Source organism: Dipteris shenzhenensis, chromosome 32, assembly GCF_047967505.1.
Source record: "Dipteris shenzhenensis isolate YYH24624 ecotype China chromosome 32, Dip_SZ_1.0, whole genome shotgun sequence".
Taxonomy (NCBI): Eukaryota; Viridiplantae; Streptophyta; class Polypodiopsida; order Gleicheniales; family Dipteridaceae; genus Dipteris; species Dipteris shenzhenensis.
Window position 1 is genome coordinate 34,184,946 of NC_141627.1, and position 15,628 is coordinate 34,200,573.

At 48.7% G+C, this 15,628-nt stretch overlaps 1 protein-coding gene and 1 pseudogene across 8 annotated transcripts in view; one reads left to right on the top strand and one right to left on the bottom strand.

Annotated features, from left to right (window-relative positions):
• Positions 1-15,628, bottom strand: part of LOC147880642 (uncharacterized) — a 168,310-nt gene that overhangs the window by 76,023 nt on the left and 76,659 nt on the right. For all 8 annotated transcript variants that reach the window (XM_087371008.1, XM_087371007.1, XM_087371004.1 and 5 more), the window contains exon 9: positions 5,977-6,166. In XM_087371008.1, the coding sequence (XP_087227134.1) occupies positions 5,977-6,166 (190 nt within the window). The remainder of the gene's footprint in view (positions 1-5,976; positions 6,167-15,628) is intronic.
• On the top strand, positions 1,480-5,575 carry LOC147880643 (uncharacterized; annotated as a pseudogene).

Here is a 15,628-nt window from a genome sequence, read left to right on the forward strand (position 1 = left end):
ACAAGGGGTCACTCTGAACATAGCTCAGCAGGTTCAGAGATCGAGGAGACCACGCCCCCCTCCGACACCACACCATAAGATAGTCAAACAGAGTCAAATCCGAGACATTTTCACCGCTCATAAACGAGCCACCGTAGTGCCGGGTTTTGGTTTTTGAGTTCCAGCTCCTGCTGCTCTCAGCTTGCTCCAGATAGCAAATAGCACACGATATGATATGATATGATATGTATTGTACTTGACTTTGCTTGACCTACTGAGCTCTCTTTATTTCAGCATAGTACTCAGCAAGGGCCTTAACACGCCCTTTGCTCCAACCCTTTGTGGCTTGTATGAGTTTTTTTCCCTTTTGGCATCACTTTGTCCCATAGGCCCGCGAGGCCTCCCGTGGACGTTAATCTCCTCTCACTCAGCAGCCTTTCTCTACTCCCCTGCCCTATACAGCCAGCATATCCCCCACGCCCCCCCAGCCATACGCCATGTCCCAGTTCGCATCCACCCCATCATCGGTATTCATCTCATACATATCCATACCTATTTCATCCATTGACAGAGGGTAGGGTCACTCTTGTTGAGTCATTTTGCATTTTGGGTTACTGATTCAGGACAGTTGCACATATTCGACTCGCATGCCACCTTGTAAAGCCACTAGTTGACTATTTTGCATTAGTTCTTGCACTATCTTCTTAAGTCTTGTAAAGGCTCTCGCTATCACTGGCAATTAGTTGCTATTCATATATAGGTTTTGATTCTTGGTTCATACAACTTGCTTTGGTGAATCACATAATAATCCCACCTGAGACGCTTGATTACATCTTTATGGAGCTGCATCGGCTACGGGATCGTATCGTAGCACAGGACCAACTTATCCAGAGCATGAGCCAGGAGATCACTCACCTCCGTCAAGAGGTGGTCTCCCTCACCGCTACAGTCACAGCGGTCCCGCGCACCACACCAGAGGTGGAGGAGCGGATCGCCACCATCCAGACAGCTATTGAGGAGACTACCAGATGGGTAGATGTTGCGAGACGCGCACCCAAAGCAGCAGTTTCAAGTAAGGCTCTCAACATCCGAGTTTGAGGTATCCCCCGAGCAGATTCACTTACCCCCCTCGTGGACGCGACTGCTTTCGTGACCTCTACCCTCGGCCTCGCCAAGCATGGGATCGAGCATGCATGGCGCACGGGACGGGATCCCACACGTCCACAGCCACTTATCATCCGATTCAGGGACACTCAGGCTCGACTTGCAGCACTCAAGTAGCGCGCTACACTGCGGGACCACCCTACCATTTTCATGGATGAGGATCTCACACCTATGCAGGTAGAGGAGCGGCGCACCCTACTTCAGCAACGAGATGAAGCCCGTCAGGAGGGGAAGTGGGCTGTCGTCCGAGATGGCCGCCTGCTAGTTGGCCCCCGCCGCCGAGCCCCACCAGGTACTCAAGACACGATAGCAGGCTCCCCCCCCAAATAGGGAGACATGGTCTATGAGATTCAGACTCAGCACACAGTACCCTTGTCATGCACCATATGAAACTGTAATGGTACCCTATGGTCTGACCCTGGGAATTTCTCAGAGTCATACACTGGACGTGACATAGTTTTCTATACAGAGACACACCAGAGCCCCAAGCGCCCTCTCCCCTCGGTCAGTGGCTATACCTGGAAGTCAGTATTCCGTGAGGAGACCAGAGATACTAGGGGGGTCCGAGGCTCAGGCGGAGTTGCAGTACTCTTCCGTTCAGCACTCATTAGTCTGATATCCGTTGTCAGACGGGATGTTCACGCCCGTTACCTATGGCTCCGCTTACGACGCCCTTCCACACGCGACCTTTTTATTGCAGTCTGCTACTTCCCCCCTGAGACGTCACACTTTGCACGGGTGCTACGCGAGGATACGGGGGTATCCCCCTATTTAGATCTCCACCCAAACATTGTGGAGTTTTCCAGACACGGAGAGGTCCTCCTAGTTGGGGATTTCAACGCACGGACAGGCACACATCAGACATCCCTCCTGCATTTCCACTCAGATCCGGTCCTATTACCTGAGATGGACATAGAGGACTCAAGCTTCCCCCGCTCCTCGGCCGACAGTCAAGCCCTCGTTACTGCATATGGGCAGGCTCTTTTGGATCTTGGACGTATACATGATCTGGTCATCTACAATGGACTAGATCGGTGGCCCGTCTCCTCTGGTTTCACATGTTTCCCACATGGCGGAGGAGCCAGTGTCATCGACTACATTTTGGGATCTCCTGCTTTAGCCTCACAGATCACTGACTTCCGTACCGCACCCTTACCCCCAGGAGCCGACCACACTTACCTTTTCTTTCATCTCCTTATGCCTCGAGCCCCTTCCAGCCACACTCCGCACTACACCACCTATCACGATATACACTTTGATCATAACCTCTCACCTGACTACTCAGCCCACCTAGCCTCTCTCCTCAGACACATAGACACCATACCCTCTCTAGATCACCGAGCCGCCCTCATCACCCACTCTCTCCACAATGCAGCCCGCCACATCTTTCCTTACACTACTCGGTCTACCCGCCCGCCACCCGTTGGCTCCACCCCTTGCAATAGCTGGTATGATGATGAATGTAAAGACTTACGCCGCACACTCCAACTCACAACCCAGCAAAATGCTAGGGCTGACCCACACCTCACCCGGGAATATCGCCGCCTAGTCCGTCGCAAGAAGCTAGCCTTCCTGCGCCAGAATGAGGATACGCTACTAAACATCCTGTTCAGTAGCAACTCCAAGGATTTCTGGAGGAAATTTCTAGAACGCCGATCCCCTACCCCCCTCACAGACACTTCCCTCTGACACTCCTACGCACGCACACTCTATGATATCCCTGATTAGCCCCCTCCTGAACTCTCCGCCACCCCCTGCCCCACATCTTGCACCCTTTTCACAACCGAGGGAGTCACCCATGCAGCGCACAAGCTTCACAACGGCTGAGCCAAGGATCATGAGGGCCTATGCACAGAGTTTGTCGCCTATGGTATCAAACTCTAGCCCCCATCCTGGCAACGTTGTTCAATGAAGCTGTCTGCCATGGATTCCCCAGAGCTTGGACCCTTGAACACTATCACACCCATCCACAAAGCAGGAGATCCCATGGATCCAGGGAATTATAGGACCATCATGATTGGACATGTTATGTCCAAGATCTATGCATCAATGTTAGATGGTGAGGTCAGCACTCGTGCAGAGATATGAGGCCTCAGGGCATCTGGACAGGCCGGAGGACGGATCACTCGACTTACGATCACATTTTTACACTTCGAGGGATCATTGAGGAGGCCAGACACAAGAGACAGAGGATATACTCTTGCTTTGTGGATTTCTGCAAGGCATTCGACACTGTTCCTCAGGCCCGCCTTGTCAGACGCTTGCAGGAGTTAGGTTACGACTCGGAGGTTATATGGGCGGTAGTAGCTCTCTATGAGAGGATGACGGGCCGGGTCAGGATTGGTACCAGCTCGACCACAGAGATCACGAGCACTATAGGAGTCAAACAAGGATGTCCCTTGTCACCGATTCTATTTGGCCTCTACATCGACGAGCTCGAGACCACCATCAGGACACTCGGAGGTGCAGGCTGCTCTCTTGCGGAGGCTGTCATCCAGATTCTCTTATACGCAGACGATGTAGTACTACTATCCTCCTCTGCTACTGGTCTTCAGCGACACCTGGATGGACTTCAGATCTTCTGTGATACCCACGACTTGAAGGTCAACCTTGGGAAAACCAAGGTCATGATCTTCAACACCTCCCGACCAGCTATGCACCGAGAGCAATTCCTCTTCGCCGGCGACCTTGTTGAGATGGTCGACTCTTATACATACCTGGGCGTTGTATTCTCAGGCCCGATCTTCACGATGCGCCCGGCCATGCAAGCCAGGCTCAACCGAGGCTATGCCGCTCTTGCCAGACTGGAGCGACAGTGCTACCACTCACTTTTAGGACCCGCAGACCAAGTCTCTTCTTTTTGATTCCTTGGTCCGCCTAGCAGGCATATACGGCAGCCCATGGTGGGGGGCCGACCTTTCAGACACAGAGTGGGCACGCGTCGAGCGCCTACAGATACTGATGTTTGCTCGGATGATCCGCAGCAAACCATCGGTACCTCATCGGATCATCTTAGCAGAATTTGGCGCCTCACCAGTACAGCTTGATGCGGCCTTCCAGGCTATCACTTATCTACACAGGGCCAAGGACTTCAGCTCCTCTTCCGACAGTCGCTTCCGCCTACCCTGGCTAGCCCTATCCTCCTCTATGGCCTTATCCGCTGATGGGGACCAGCGATGTTGGTATAGATGCCTTTCCAGTTGGTTCACCCGACTGGGCCTCGACATGGACCGGTTGCCTCCTTTTCAGTATAGCCTCGACGCTCCACCATCCCCTTTCTCCCCCACTGACCAGGAGGTCAACCAGATCATCCGAGAGGACCTGCTCCAGCTTCACACCTGGAGGACTTGGTTTCTTCATCCCGAGCTTCCTGTGAAGCTCGATTGCTATCGCCGACACTGCCTCCAGATCTCACAGGAGGGTTTCATCACGCCCTCGGACTATACACAGATTCATCTACCGCATGCGCTCCGGATTTCACTCGGCCAGTTTAGAGTTTCGTCACACCGATTACGATCACTGATTTCTTCCAGTCACAGGATACCTCTCCTCAGTCTAGCCGACGACGCGGACGTGAGCGAGAGCCAAAGCCACGACAGCTCCGCCAGCGGACAGACTCACACATCCGGGTCCATAACATCCCTTCTATGCTCTCAGCACGCCCTACCGGGGTCACCGTCGCTCTCGTTCTTCAACATAGGGCCTCCCGCCGCCCCCGACGACCGAGCTCGACTAGGCAGCGTGACGTCAGAGGCCAATCATCCATCACAGGGTTTTTTCGACCTCCCATTGGACGGGCCCTCTATGATTGGCCTCTGACGATCACCACAGGCATATATATATATTTGTATCTCCCCCCTTCTGCTCCATTTTTTTGTGCCATTTTTTGTATCATCTGGAGATAGATACACATTTTTTGCACCAGGACTAGACACACCGTCCTTCATAACTTTTTTGAAGAAACGGTTGGCCGGACCGTTTTGAGACCGCCACCGTTATGCTCATTGTACTAGTTATCTTTAGTCTCATAGACCTTCACGGTCTCCCAAAGACTTTAATAAAATTTCTTTCTTTCTTTCTTTCTCTCCTGGTCCTACACACAGACACACACACACACACAAATTTCTCTCTCTCTATCTGAGTACACACATGTACGTGGGCATTTGCGTAAAACTGTTTATATAATACTTTGCTATTCAAAGAATTATTGGTTTCAGTTGCATTTTTATCTATCTCCATAGCAAATTTTTCACCTCTTGCCTCTAGTTCATATCATTTGGCAGGAGGAGACTTTCTCATACCATAATCAAAGGTCAAAATCTTCTTATCAATCGGTTCTATCTCTATTAGGTTTGGACTTGAGATTGGTGAGGTCATTTCCTAACAGGTCTTTTTAAGGGGGCCTGAACTCCTTGTTACTTTTACATTCTAGGCGCTTACCTTGAAGGACTTCACTAATTGCTTGAGCTGGCATATTTTTGGTCCACTCAATCTTGTCTCCACCAGTATGAAGTCATGCACTTGCTATACCATCAAGCCTGCTCTTTAAGTGCAGTAACCCTAGGGATCTGTTGAGGAAGTTACACATTCTCTATTTATCTCTTCAATGTATCCAAGAAAATTCAAAAGTTTTTATGTGAAAGAAAAACAAACAACAGTTTTCACAACTCATGATACTCACCCAAATTGTTGAAAAGTATCACCTCTAGCACATATGAAAGGGACTCGCATTACATTACAGGTTCTTTTGTCCTTTTCCTTTTTATGGATTAGTCATGAGCCCCTTTTCCACATGTGTATTAGAAAAGGCAGTGCACTCCTTTATCTTCTTACCTCAAGTTCTTTTGAGTCTACTTCAACCTTTGGAAGAGAATGCATTTCTGTCACCACATGCAGGCTTTCATTCCCAACTGGCACAACCTCATCAGGCTCAAAACATTGCAACGTGGGATTTTGTTTGGCCTTTGCAGTGAAGCCCACCATCAGAGATGAAGGAAATGGCCAAGGCTGGCTTGCTACATACCTAAGTACCATAATGTGAATAACAAAAGAATTGTGATTGATCGGTAGATTTACATTAAAAACACTTGCTCAGAAAAGAAGATATTGTCTCGCTAAAAAAGTGCCCATAATAATTAAGATGTTGACTATCTGAATACCAAAAAGAAGGACGATTGATAGATTACAAAAAACACATGCTCAAAAAACAAGATATTGTCTCACTACAAGAGAATCTAAAGCAACCAGAAAAAACAAGAAACAAAGAACGAAAGACGATAGACATCATTTCCTGCTTTCTAAACTCATTCCATGAAGCAACAAAACAACGTACCAGAAATGAAATCCAAAGAGCAGCGAGATTTAAAAAACGTGCCTATGGGCAGCCTGCCTTTGAAACAATAGCTTAAAAATGCTGGCACTAGGTAATTCCAGCTCACTGCTACCTACTGCAGACACCCAACCCCTAGACTTTTTTCTTTATCTCATAGAAGGCTTGCTATTGTGCAGCCTCTTCTTAGAGATTCTCTCTACTACTCCCTTCTAACGTGCCCCCTGTGTATCCCCTTGCTGCCTTCACCCACTCCCTACTGGCCTCATCTGTGCTGCCTAAAGCTTCTGCTTTTGGCTCCTGCAGCAACCCTGTTTCAAGCCCTCCCCTTCCCCCTTCCCCCTTCCACCCTTGCTCTCCAAATTTTACAGCCCTCCCTTTCTTCCCTCTATGAATCCTCCTTATTGCCCTCTCCTCCCTCTTTATTGCTCTTTTTTTTGTCACCTATGCAGCTTGCAGCTGAGGGGGACGAACAATGCTGGTACACACGAGTATCCAGATGGTTCCAGTCGCAAGGCAATTCTATTGACCACTTACAACTACTTACACACAACTTCTTACACCAAACACGAAGGACATTGATCAGATCATTCAAGATGACCTTTGGCAAGTATACATCCATAGGACCATGATATCTTCCCCATAGACACACGTCTCCATGTGGAAAGCATGTGAAGCCACCTAAGGAGGGCCATATACTTATACCTAGATGAATCCAGGAACATTCCCAAACTCATCCTCTGAAAACACAACATAGTGCAGTTTCAATCTCATGATAGTCACTCATAAGGTTGAAAACCATAAACTCCATCACGCATAGTAGGGACTAGCTACTATAACATCCCCACTGACGTCAGCAGCGCCCAATAGTGGGTGTAGACCATAGTATAAAAATATGCTCTCACACATACAAATCCACACACCCACATACTTGAGCATCCATTTATACAAAGTCTTGTACTGAGTTTTTGTTGGCACTCTAGAGGTGAAGGGCAGAATCAGCCATGACGAAGGCTAGCACTAAAGGAGAAGGCTTAGCTTAAGACCATTATTTATGACAAGACCATGCATCCTACCCATATCCAAAAGTGTGTGACCGTTTATTAGCAGGTACTCGTGTCAAGCCTGCCTCATCAAGGTCAATATCTGGCAGCAATATGGCAACATCTCAAAAGTCCAGAAGTGGTACTTGACGTGTGCTCGTCCTCACGCTGAAGTCCCCAACTAGAAGGACTTCCCCGCAGCTCGAGAGATCTAGATGAAGATATGCTTCCTCGCGTATATCCCTAGCAAAGTGAGATGTCTCAGGTGGAAAGTAGCATACTGCTATATAAAGATCGCGGCTATCTGTACGCCGGATCCGGACCCCGGATCCGGACCCATAGGAATCTCGAATGTACATCCCTCCTCTCCACTGAGATGACTCCAAGGAGAGATGACCTGTAAGTACTGCCACACCTCCAGACCCTCACACTTCGCCTGTCTCCCTCCCCTCATCTCTAAGGGTTGACTCCCATGTGTAACCGCCGCTGACGATCGGCAACAGATGCTCTGGACTCGTGTCTTTGTGTAAAAGATTATGTCTCATCCTATGTATGACTTCGAGAAATTACCTGCATCTGACCATAAGGTACCATTACAGTTCCAAATGGTACACGATAGGGTCTTGATATCCTGAGTCTCATAGACCCCGGCCCCCTATGTGGGAGAGCGGGCAGGTGCCCGGCCGGGTCAAGAGTCTACCATCACAAACAACAGCCCACTTCCCCTCCTTGCAGGCCACTTCCCACTGCTGCATAAGGGTACGTTGCTCCTCTATATGTAAGGGTGTTAGGTTCTCATCCATAGATATCTCTGGGTGGTCCCGTAGGGACGATCTACGTCGGAGTGGTGCTAGTTTTGCTTGGGTGTCACGAAAGTGAATGATAAGTGGCTGCTCTCAATTGGGATCTCTCCTTACTCGCCAGGCTCCATCAATTGCATGCTCTAAGACCCCCAAAGTGGTGATCACAAAGGCAATCGCATCCTCCATGGGCATGCTGTCTGTGTAGGGGACCCCCCGTACTCTGATGTTGAGGGCCTTATTGGCCCTCTGTTTCGTGGCCGAGAAGGTTGCCTTTGCAAGTGCTCGCTTCGCCACATCCACCCACCTAGATGTCTCCTCGATAGCTGACTGCGTCATGGCTATCTGAGCCTCTACAGCCGCTTGAGCGTCTCCTGGTGCTGTCCTCAGTGTGGTCACCTCCTCTCTAAGCTGCATATATCCTGTCTGAGTCCGTGGATAAGCCCCCCTACTTGTGTATAATGTGAACCAGCTCCTGGGTGCAGCGGGTCTGCTCCTCCGTGAAACGGGTCAGCTCAACCTCTCGTGCTTGAACACTATGTACCTCCACCAAGAGGTTCTCCCAAGCGTTGGGTGGGGTGGCTCTAGGGAAGGCGGGCCCCTGTGGTAGCTGGAACTCAAATGGAGCTGGTACAAATGTGGTGGGTTGGGGCTGAATAGTAGGTGGCTGTAGTAAGGGATAGGTGAGCTGAGCGGTGGGCGACAAAGGCCTCTACGTGGACCTGGTGAGAAGCGTGGACCTAGCGAGAAGCATGGACGTGGCGAGGCTTGCTGATGAAGGGAAGGGTGGCTGGCTGAGAGGTAGTGGTGATAGGAAGGAGGCATAAGGGGCAGTCCCTGGCTCAGCTGGTGACGCTATCACCTCTAATGTCAGCGCTACCATGTTTGGGGACACTGGTGCTGCTCCCCCCTAGGTGACAAGAGTGATGTCACTGGTGATAGTGATGATGTGGAGATCGGTGTGGAGGCTGAGATAGGGGCTGTTGTGGGGGTCGATGGAGAGGTCGATGTAGATTCCAGTGCAAGTGTCGATGTAGAAGTCGGGGCTACTCATGTAGAGGCCTTGGTGGCTTGCCATTTTGTGGCAATGCTATCCACCTGGAGGCCACTCCAATTGCTGCATTTATTCATGTCATCAAGTGTGAGTTGCCTTTGTTGGTGTTGCTTCCCCTTCTCTTTTGTCATTCTTCCTTAGTGTTTTCCAAGAAAGCTGGGGGTCAGAGTGTTGGCCATAGGAGGAGTTTAAGGTGCAATGGGATGCAAGGTTAAGGGGTGTGAAGAGGGGCTGAGAGGCTCAGCAAGGGGCCTGAGTGCTGACTAGGGGGGAGGGACTGAGAGAAGGAGCAATGGAGAGGGAGGGGGTTAGGCCAATGGCAAAGGCAAGGGAGGGGCCGGGGCAGCCACAGCTCGAAGGAAGCAGCAGCAGCAGCAAGGGCAAGGCAAGGGGGCTAGGCGGCGGGTCAGCAAGGCGAGCTAGGCAGGTCAGCAAGGCAGGTGACGGAGCAGCAAGGGGCGTGGGGGCAGCAGAGCAGCAGGGCAGCAAGGCGGCTAGAGCGTGGTGCGCAGAGCAGCATGGCAGTGGAGCAGGGAGGAGCGGGGCAGCGTAGGTGGAGCAGCTAGGGGCAGGGTAGGCGGAGCAGGGCAGAGCAGCATGGCGGCTAGGCGAGAGAGAGAGCCAGCAGCAACATAATGGGACACAAAGAGTGAGACACAAGTAGATGTGATAGATTAGGCATAGAATCAAGTACAGTGTGCCTCCTTCACACCTGGCATCATAGGTGAGGTCAGTGGAGGAATATCTCCTGACCTCACTAATGATATCACACACATAAGGAATCGAATCTAGGACTGGACAAGTGGCATAGGAACACTCCACGTCCACACAACTATAGGACACTCTAGCACAATCACAAGTGGCACATCCAACTAGGCCACATTCACACCCACAAGTAGCACATTCTAGGCCTAATGTTCACACACCTTAGGCTATGAAATATCCCAACAAACCCCCTTCAGAGTAAAAGGTGGTGTAACTAAGAGAAAACCTGAAATAAGGCCTATTATGGTCTCCGGATTGTGCCATGTTAGAACTAGACATGGTTCCCATGCCAACTCAGAGGCTTTAGTTTGAGCATGGTTCAAAGGTTGAACTAAGCACTCTCATGGCTTTACGTTCAAATATGACTCAAAGGCTCCAAGTCAAAGCATGGATGCATGGCAACCCAGAGGTCTAGGACATCCTAGTAATTCCCTTTTAAGCCTGATTCATAGGAGCTCCATCCATAGCCATAAACAAGTTTCTCCATAATAACCTCCTGCTCACTGGGGAAAGGGAATCTCTAAAGCATGTAACTAAGGCTCACACACACAAATAAATAAAATCATTTTTGGAGGACTATCCAAGGCAGAGAACCATTATTTGCTCAAAAAACATTCATTTTATGCATAGCAAGGTCAGAGAAACCACACCCATAAAATAAAATGTAGATCTCTCAAAATGAGAGATGTCCCCCTAAAGCTCCTGCATGCAAGGATACGCATCCGAATGTCAATGAAACACTCAGTAAGGATGTCCACAAATGATGTGTCGATGAAGGCCATAGGAGTAGCTTCTTGGGGCAATCGGCCCATCACTCTGGGCTTAAACTCACAAATGTCGGATAGGAGGCTTTAATTTTGACCAGTTCTGCCTAAATCGGCGAAATCTCCGAAATCATGTGTAAATAAAGGATGAAATTACACTAATGTCTCCAAGGCCCCAAACTTTCACGCGTTAAGGCTTGGAGTTTGATAAAGCAATTGAGAAATCAGGAAAGCCCCAATTTCAGAATGGGCTTTAGTATTCCTGATTTTTTAATTGACAAAGGCGATAGTCTAATCAGAAAATGACAACCTCTGGAACTGGTGACTCTGAGGGTGACACAATCCACCACACAGCCAAAAACTGTGCGGTTGAACTACGGTTACATCAATCCTGAGAAATTCTGAGAGTTCATATGCATTCAAAGATTGCCCATAGCATCCATGAACGCTCCACAGTAGCCACCCTATTTTGCATCTGTGCTTGGCATTGCACCTGGAGCTGTACAACACTCATCGCAGGCTTTGTGAACTCAACAATATGGAGTTTGAAGAGATCAAGACAAGATCAGTTAGATCTGCAATCCATAGGGAAGCTGCTGTAGGTCGTCATCTTTAGGTCCGAGCACAGACAACAGATTCAAGCAAGTGCGAAGGCAGCGCAGGATGAGTGGCGGAGATCCACGATGGGCAGCAACTCTAAAGCAGGAATAGATCCACCAGCTCATCCGAATCCCTTCCCTGATACCATGTTAGAACACATGGTGTGAGAGAGAGCGCCAGCAATCACATGATGAAACACAGAGACAAAGTAGATGTGATAGATTGGGCATAAGAATCACGCACAACATGCCTCCTTCATAGGCTTGGCAAGCCTCACCTGACATCATAGGTGAGGTCAGCGGAGGAATATCTCCTAACCTCACTAATGATGTCACAGACAAGGAATCAAATCTAGGACTAGGTTTACTTCGACAAGTGGCATGGGAACACTCCACACCAACACAACTGTAGGACACTCTAGTACACTCACAAGTGGCACGCCTAACCAGCCACATTCACACCCACAGTGAATGATTCTTCTAGGCCTAGTGTTCCCACACCTTAGGCTACAAAATATCCCAACACATGTGCAATAAGTACATGAGCAATGCACAGGAGAGATGTAGAACCCACAAAGCTTTATATTTATGTCCACAATGGACAATATAGAAAATGTACGCCCAGTGTCTCACCCTCTAGTAGCAGAGTGCTACCCAGATGTGGACACCTGTGCACAACCAATAGTTGTTCTCCTACCTCCGTGGCACTCACAAAACACTCGGCATGCATGCTCCCTCTGAGCTTAGGTGGGCCTCGTTGTCGTGTCCCATAAACACACCTTCAGAATATCCTCCCAGACAACCACTGGTAAGGCAGTGCTGGCCTTGGTTGCTCTGGAATGTTGCCAATGGTGAGGCCCAAGCTCCCCCTATGATCCATTCTTACTGCCCTGAATGTCCGCATACGCATGAAGCCTCCAGTGAGCTCTTTGTCTACAAATGTCTGCCACCTTCTCTAGTCCTTGACAAGTTCTTTAGGCTGGCTTTCTACTGCTCCAATCTGCTACTCAGATGCCGCTCCAATAGAAAACTTATGTGAGCCTCCAATGGCTCCCTTTTAAAGGGACTGGGAGCCCTCCATATGGCCAACCCCAGGTCTGTCCCAACCAACCTGGTTGGCTGCCCCAGCCTGTGGCTGGCCTACCTGACCGTGTGGCTGGCTGCCACTGGCCCAGGCCTAGGCCAGCCAGATCCGCCTCTATATGAGTCCTTTCCTGGCCCAGTTTTGCCACGCCAACTCTTGCAGTCTGTCGCCTTTCTCAACTACTGCTCCATATAGGCGCCTATCTGCCCTGGCCATTCCACCTTTGTTCACGACCTGCTGCTTCCCCGAGGGCCCTGTTTCAGACCTGTATAGCTCTGTACAGTAGGCACCACCTTCCCGGGATGTTCCTGCACGTTCCTGCCATGCTGAAGTCAGATCCCACACCACCAAAGTTGCGCAGATCCGCTCCAAACTGTTGTTGATGCCATTGTCTCTGTTCCATAGAGTCCTAGGCCTCCAAAGAGTCTCCAACCTCCCAGGTATGCCCTTAGGTGTGCTGCCCACGTGGCAGCCCTAATACGCCTAAGTCCACCTCCCCCACACTCTTCTCATATGGGGGCTTACAGATCGGGGAGGTGACTTTTCCAATAGTATGTTGTGCCATATGGCAAAATTTTTAAGATACGTAAGGTATGCTGGCTTTGTAAAATTTTAAAAGTAATTTCCAAAAAGAGGGAGGGAAGGGTGAGAGAGGGGGGATGCACCTGACCCAATTGTGCAAGTGTGTGAGAAATAGAGAGGGTAAACCTAGTCACCCAGTTTGATGAACTCAATCAAAGTTTTGAAACTTTAAATAGCAACAGTTTTATATGAGAAGGGCGGGCCTATAGCATTCAAAAGCGAAAAGCTTTATGTTGCATGCATGAGATATCCTATCTAAGAATAAAGCAGAGACGGTAAAGGTGGAACGATGAACTCGATCAAAGCTTTGAAACTTTAAGGTATCCACTTACCCTTGTTCCTAAGGTGCAATTTGTGGATCCAAACAAACCTTTTGTGGATGAGACCGATTTTGCAATAGTAATAGGTCTGCCACATGAGTAGCATATTGGCTGCCACGTGGGCAGCACACCCAAGGCACATACCTGGCTGCAAGGAGGTATTTCCTACAAATTCAGGGCAGGAGTGCAAGGAGATCTGCCAGGAAGTGCGCAATGCCATATGGCACCTTGTGGATGATGCTCAGCAGGTGTACAGCGTGTTTTGGGCTTGGACCCGGGATTGAAGGCGCCTATGATTGCAGCCATACAGAATGCTGCAGCAGAGTGTACGGAACTAAGGAAGAGGTTCCAGGGCAAGAGAGTGTCCAGGAATGGCCCAGGACAGATGGCGGCATGTTATGAGTCTGTACGGAGCTGCAGCAGGTGGTATGGGCTTGAAAAAGGTCTAGACAGATGGCAGGATACCAGGATCCAGGAAGTGGCTGTCTGGTAGAGGGATTTGCAGCAGTTGGAATGGGCTGGACCTGGCCAGGGTCGGGGGAAAACCAGGCCAGGTTAGGGTGGTCGAAGCCATCCAACCAAGGTCAGTTGGGACAGGTCAACCCACACTGTGGAAAGTTGGAGTTTGAAGAAACTGAGAAAGTCTATCTTAGGGTGCCCAAGTCTTAAAGACGGGTAAACCTGCTAAGTAATCTCCTAGGTATCTTGTGGACCATTTTCAATACTTGAGAGATTGGAGAACTGGCTTACAAATTAGCCTTACCAGGAGGATGTAGAGTGCATTCAATTTTTCATGTAAGTAGGCTTAAAAAGAAGTTAGGAGATGATGACAATCTCATTGGAAATTAAATCCTACTTCAACTCATCGAACCTACATCTTTACCATATGAACCAAGAAAATTTTAGATAGACAAGAAACAAGAACAGGACATACAATATATCAACAATCTATACCTTCACAAGACTAGAATATATCCAATCTTACCAATTAAAACTTTTTATAGAGCAAGTGAAAGAACAAAGGAAAGAAGGGCATCTGTATGCAACTTTAGACAAAATTATGAGTAATTGAGAAAAAATTTAAAGTATAATAATTTAGTAAGGGAAGCTACACTTATGTTTTCATCAGTACCCAAGCATACGTTGCCATCTCGGTTTCAGGTTCCGAAATCTCTTGGATTAAGTGGAAGAATAGACGTAAAGAGGTTTCCCAATTTTGTTCTCAAGGACATGACCATTCTTAAGGGGAAGGAAACGTTACATCAACCATAATTGTGAAAGCTTATGGTCTGATTATGGTGAGACAAAAAACAAAGAGGTCTAGACAATGCTTGCATGTGGGATCAAAGGGCTAGGGTCTAGGGGTATTCCTAGGCCTGGGCATTAATAAGTCAACAAATGGAATGCCCTTAAGAAGACTTTAGTGAAAGGTCCATTCAAGGGCACATGGCACCATGAGAAGGACCCATATGGAAAGCATTGGGCATGGGGGAGGGTTCTAGAGAGGGAGGAAGGAATTGAGAGGAAAAAGAACCTCACAAGAGAAAACACACATAGCAGCCTGGGCTCATGTGGGAACCCGTGGCTGGGTGGAAGCTTGAAGGAAATCCCCCTTAAGAGTTTTGTTTCTCTGGTATTGACGTTGATGCTTCAATACTCATTTTGCATGTAACTTTTGCTCCACAATTCATGCCAATGCCCCACATTAGATCGCCTCTCTGAAGATAACCTCGTTTGAGATACTAAACCCTACTTGGAGATGTCCCTCTTGGACCGAGTACATGTGCCAACTGTAAAGACTTTGCTAGACTGACTCAAATGAAAGGTAACCCTTTTGAATGAGTACTATCCCCTCTCTTTTTTTATCAAAGGTACTACGCCCTCTTTTTGTGGGGGGAAGCAAAAATATCTAAGGATACCCAATAAACAGCCTTGTCTTTTCTCAGCACTCTAGAATCATCACTAGCAACTCAAGAAGATGCATAACCTTAGCAATCATTGGCTTTTTTATTCAAATCATTTCTATGGATGGGCACATGGCATCACTCGATATCCTTCTCTACATGTATAGCTATCTTTTCCATATTGAGAGATACTAGCTTTTGGCAAGGAAAGGAAATCAAAACAAAGTGACCTCGCATGCAG